This window comes from Pelophylax lessonae, assembly GCF_965119305.1.
Source record: "Pelophylax lessonae genome assembly, chromosome: 8".
In the NCBI taxonomy this organism is placed as follows: Eukaryota; Metazoa; Chordata; class Amphibia; order Anura; family Ranidae; genus Pelophylax; species Pelophylax lessonae.
The window spans coordinates 94,471,171-94,477,051 of record NC_138775.1 but is presented as its reverse complement, the minus strand read 5'-3'; the positions used below and the strand labels follow the sequence as shown (position 1 = coordinate 94,477,051).

The following is a 5,881-nucleotide window of genomic DNA, read 5'->3' as shown; positions in this document are numbered from 1 at the left end:
TCTGGTTGGCTACGTTTAGCCTTTGGGAAGTATGTTTATTGCTGTGTTCTTCCCACCCCTCATGTTGACACTGCTTTGGGATGTCCCAAGGGTCAAGACGATATGGAGCTGTGTCCGTCAATGAACGAAGGAGAAAACTGGATTTTTGTCTTGCCATAAAATCCTTTTCTCTGCTGTTCTTTGATGGAGACAGCACCCGCCCCTCTAATGAGTTGGGTTATATGTTCTTCTGACATTGCATGTTACAAAAAACTATAGCAGGAAGGCGTAGTCAAATTTTTTTCCACCTAGTGTCCTACCCTTGTAGGAGGCAGCATAACCCAAGGGTCAATAAGATATGGAGCTGTGTATGTCAATGAACATCAGAGAAAAGGATTTTACGGTAAGACAAACGTCTAGTTTTTTCCTGAAAATTTGTGTTTGATCAAATCACTGTACAAATATCGCACAGCCTAAAAAATTGCCACAGCGACCATTTTATTCTTCAGAGCCTCTGCCTTAAACTATATGATGTTTGGGTATTTTAGGAATTTTCTAGCAAAAAAAAAATGCAGATTTTTATATGTAGGTGAGAAGTGGTGCAGTTTTGAAGTGGTTAAAAAAAAAAACACGCAGAAGGAGCCGGTGTTCCGTGAAAAACCATACCCGTGAAAATTCCGTACCCTCGTCACTTCCGGTGCACCTACGTCACACCTACGTCATGGAACAGCTGAGGAGCTTTCTAGTGCGCATGCTCGGAGGATATGGAATTTTCACTGTAGTGTGTTGTAACGTTACACCACCTCAGCTGTTGCGGATGGGTACATTAAAACATCTTGGCTGCAACATGAATCATCTCCGCTCCTATCCCTGTCACTTCCCTGATCTCGCCTACTAAATGTAAAAGCGGCGGCGGGACTATGAAAATATAAATCACGTATCCGAGATCTCCGTGATTTAGATTTCATACACCCGCTGCCGCTTTTACATTTAGTAGCCGAGATCAGGGAAGTGACGGGTAGGAGCGGAGATGATTCATGTTGCAGCCGAGATGTTTTAATGTAACCGCCGCAACAGTTGAGGCGGTGTAACGTTACAACACACTACCGTGAAAATTCCATACCCTCCGAGCATGCGCAATGCTAAGCTCCTCAGCTGTTTAATGACGTATTCGGAGCTGTGAGCATGCGCACTGCTACGTTGCTCAGCTGTTCCATTACGTTTATGACAGGAAGTGACGTGGGTATGGAATTTTCACGGGGTATGGTTTTTTAACGTTACACCGGAATAGAGGACTAAACTGGAAAATATTGCTTCACACTAAGAAAATTCGTTGCTAAATGACGGATGCTCGTGTCAGCGGAGTTGTTCTGCGCATACGGCAGCAGTAGAGGGCGCTGTTCTCTCTCTCTCACTATGTAGGCTGCCTCTATGGTGTTTTGCTGGGCGCTTCCGGTGACGAAGTTCCTGGTGGTTGACCCCTGTATGTGCCCGCACGTTGGGAAGTCATGTTACCGGTGGACGCTCCCCTAGAAATCTCGCTCAGCACACCTAGGAACCCGGAGATTGAGGATGACGAAGATGATGACGATGATGAGGTGATTCTTGTTTCAGCAACCTAGTGAAATTGTTATGTTTTTCTGTTTATATTGCAAATACAGCACACTGATCACACCCTGTGCCATCCTCCTATTATACCTGCTGTTGGACTGTAGAAGTAGACGTGCTGAGACTTGCTGTTCTACAACAGATGTAAGACTGAGGAAGGCTGGCCTACTCTACCCACATGGCTGGAAGAAATAAAGCGAACCTGTTAGTGCCATGTGGGCAGAGATCAGGCTGCTGCAGCACATGTGAGGGTGCTTCTCTCTATGCCTAGAGCTCCCAGTCCTCCAGCATTGAACGTTGAAGGGAACATTCAATCTGTCGTGCTAGTTTACCTCCCCAGCTCCCAACCCCTTCCTTCCACTACTGACATTTTTTCCTGGCGTGTCTTGGCTGTCGCAGCACCCTGGCATATCTACACTACATATCCCAGGAGACGAGCAAACAGTGGAGCTGGCACATTTCATCGTGGGACATTTACCGGGACCCAGAGAAGGCAGCCTATTCATGACAGGTGGTCCAAAATGATGACTCAGAACCCGGGCTGTGACAATCCGCTCGGAAGGTGGGTATTTGAATCGAGGACAATGCTGCATGACAAGTACTAGAGGTTAAAAAAAAAAGAAGACGGTGGAGCGAAGTTCTTTTTTAACCACTTAACCTCCGGAAGATTTACTCCCCTTTATGACAAGGTCATTTTTTGCGATACGGCACTGCATTACTTTAACTGAGAATTACAGTAATGTAACGCTGTACCCCATTAAATTTTTTTTTTTTTACCCACAGATAGAGCTTTCTTTTGGTGGTATTTGATAACCACTGCATTTATTTTTTGTGCTATAAACAAAAAAAAGTCAAATTTTGAAAAACAAAACCCAATATTTTTTACTTTCTGCTATAAAACATCCAATAAAAAAAAAAAAAAAAAAAACTTCTTAACTTCAGGCCAATATGTATTCTGCTACATGTTTTTGGTTAAAAAAAATCCCACTAAGTGTATATTGATTGGTTTATTCAAACATTCTAGCATCTACAAACTATGGCTCCTTTCACACGGCTTTCCGGTCAGGTCCGCCTGTCAGTTTTTCCGGCAGACTGGATCAGATTCTCTATGCAGCCCTATGGAGCGGTGGATGTCAGCGGAGACACCTCCGCTGACACCCGCTGCTATCTGATCCGATACTGTCTGCGAAATCCGGACAGATAGAAACCCTATTTTTCCATCCGTCTGTAGGATCGGATAAGATCAGATGAAAACGGACAGGCGGTCTGTTCTCATCCGATCTCCCATAGAGGAGTGCAGAGATCTGACACACAGAGTGGAGACGGAGCTGTCATCTGCCTGCTCAGCGGGGATAGGCGGGTCAGTTTTTTTCCCGCTGAGCAAAACAGACTCCGTCAGGCACACCGCCTGTGTGAAAAGAGCCTATGTGATATATTTATATAAATTATTATTATTTTTTTTTTTATACTAGCAATGGTGGCAATCAGCGACTTATAGTACAACTGCAAGCAGTGATCATTGTATTTTGGTGGCTGGGAAACCTCCCACTGTCCATGTGAGGGATTTTCCTATCAACATTAACTGTTTTTGAAGTCTGTGGTTGAAGGAAAGAAAATTGCATAATGTATGGCTTGCCTAAGTATGTTTGATTACAGTTTTATTTACAACTGTGGTTTCTTTCTAATACATCAATCCACGGTGTTGTTTGTCTGCTGCTCCCTTCACCTGCTTGTTTACCGGATGCTTTGGGGGAGATTTGCTAAAACTGGTGCACACAGAATCTGGTGCAGATGTGCATAGTAACCAATCAGCTTCTAATTTCAGCTCGTTTAATTAGGCTTTGAAAATAAAACCTGGAAGCTGATTGGTTTCTCCTCAGAGCTGCACCAGATACTGTGTGCACCAGTAGTAAACCTCCCCCTTTGTGTTTTGTAAATGGACTGGGGGATAAAAGGGGCAGACAAATGACCGTGCACCTGTCACAACATAAAGATTATAGTGAGAGCTGTACTTCCTGGCATGAATAAAAATGTAAATAGCTCAGTGATCACAAACATACTTAAAGTATCAATACAGGTTTATTAAAAAAATACAAACATGTTATACTTACCTGCTCTGTGCAGTGGTTTTGCATGGAGCAGCCCTGATCCTTCTATTTTCAGGTCCCCCACTGGCGCTCCTGGCTCCTCGTCTTCAGCCAGTGCCCCCAATAGCAAGCTGCGTGCTGGCTCACGTGTCCCGCTCTATGCGACCATAAGACACACAGGGCAGCGGCTATACCCCCACCTCCCCTGCCCCCCCTGCTCTCTCCTCATTGGCTCACTGGCTGTGATTGACAGTAGCAGGAGCCAATGGCTCCCACTCCTGTCTCAGCCAATGAGTAATGAGAGACCCAGGAGAAGCTCGGCTCTTATGCACATCGCCTTGAAGCTAAAAAAAAAACCTTGAGCCTTTAAATCACTTTAACCAGTTCTGGACCGGAAGGGTTTGCCCCCCTTAATGACCAGGCCATTTTTTGCGATTTAGCACTTCGTTACTTTAACGGAAAATTGCGCGGTTGTGTGGCACTGTACCCAAATAAAATGAATGTCCTTTTTTTTTCCCCACAAAAAAGAGCTTTGATCACTTCTTCGATTTTTATTTTTTGCGCTATAAACAAAAAATGGTGACAATTCTGGATAAAAAAAACAATATTTTTCACAATCTGCTATATAACATTCCCCAAAAAAATGTAAAAATCAAAAATTTTCATTATTTTAGGCCAATTTGTATTCTGCTAGATATTTTTGCTAAAAAAAATCGCAATAAGCGTATTTTGATTGGTTTGCGCAAAAGTTATCGCGTCTACAAACTAGGGGAAAGATTTGTCTTTTTTTTTTGTACTATTAATGGTGGTGATTTACAATTTTTAGCGGGATTGCGGCAGACAGATCGGACCCCTAACTAACCTTTTTGACACTTTTGCGGAGACCAGTGACATTAGATTAATCAGTGCTAAAAATATGCACTGTTACTGTAATAATGACATTGGCAGGGAAGGGGTTAACCTAGTGGGGGATCAAGGGGTTAAATGTAAGCCTAGGGGAGTGTTTACTGACTGTGGGGGAGGGGCTTTTGAAATGATCATACAGACCTGTGATCCTGTATAGAAGGATCACAGGCGCTCTGTGATCATTTTAGAGAGAACGGTCAGCTGTGTTTACAACAGCTTCCCATCCTTCTCTTTCAGCGAAGCCCCGTGCATCGGCATCCCCGCTGCCTAGTGGGGGCGGGAGTGCACCGCCTCCGGCGTGCGCTTGCTCACTCCCTAGCACCACCCAGGCGGTCGGCAAGTGGTTAAAGTGACAAATACCCCTTACCCTTTTTTTTACGTTTAAGATTAAATAGGATAACACTAGTAGCTCTGTCAGATTTGTATTGTTGTGTGTTTCCCTGCCGCAGATTTTTCCCACATTTCCTGTCTGGCAAAAGGTTGTCCCTAGAACAGAAAGTAAGGAGAAATCTGCCCCAGATGGCAGACAAGGGGTTCTAACCTTTTTATCTGAAATCTAAAAAAAAAAAAAAATCGGGTGTAGATACATTTTAATATATCAGTTTTATTTTAGGCCCCTTTCACACTAGTGCGACTTGTCCCACGATTTTGGACCGCAAAATCGCATGACAAGTCGTTTTCCATTATTTTCAATGAGCCCCATTCATATCAGTGCGTTTTGAAGTCGCACCGACTTCAAAGTAGTTCCTGCACTACTTTGCCACGATTTGATTGCGTTTTAAGCCATAGCCATTGCTTTCAAAATCGCAGCAAAGTCACGTCAAAATCGCGCCACAAAATCGCGGTAAAATCGCGTCGCTTAAGTGTGAAAGGGGCCTTACTGACTGGTTTGCTTTGATGGGTACCTGTCCCAATGATGGAAGTTGCTATGCGTGTTAATCTTTTCATTCTGGGAACACATGATTTATCATATGACAAGGATTATTCCAATTCTCACTAGATTAGCAGTTTAAATATTGGCTAAGCCCAGGAGACTACACTGATAACTGCTGTGAAGTATGAGAATGTTTAAAGCATTGATTGTGTACCACCATAACTTTTTTTTTTTTTTTTTTTTTTTTTTTTTTACTATTCCATTGCATTCTGACAGCTGCCTAGTATTTCCCGGGGGGGGGGGGGGTAGGTTTTTTGAGGGTGACTGCAGTGTGCTATGCGTGCATAATGTGTGTTAAAAAGACCACTTGAAGTCACTATCTGAAGCCCCTGTGTCAGAGGGACAATACTGGAGCGCAGTCAGGAAA

The 5,881-nt window shown here is 43.6% G+C and overlaps 1 protein-coding gene across 1 annotated transcript in view; it reads left to right on the top strand.

Annotated features, from left to right (window-relative positions):
- The first annotated feature begins 1,420 nt into the window (after positions 1–1,420).
- TOMM22 (translocase of outer mitochondrial membrane 22) overlaps positions 1,421–5,881 on the top strand; it is a 35,898-nt gene continuing 31,437 nt past the window's right edge. Inside the window, exon 1 of the mRNA XM_082266049.1 lies at positions 1,421–1,577. Coding sequence (XP_082122175.1) covers positions 1,488–1,577 — 90 coding nt within the window. The 5' untranslated portion in view covers positions 1,421–1,487. The remainder of the gene's footprint in view (positions 1,578–5,881) is intronic.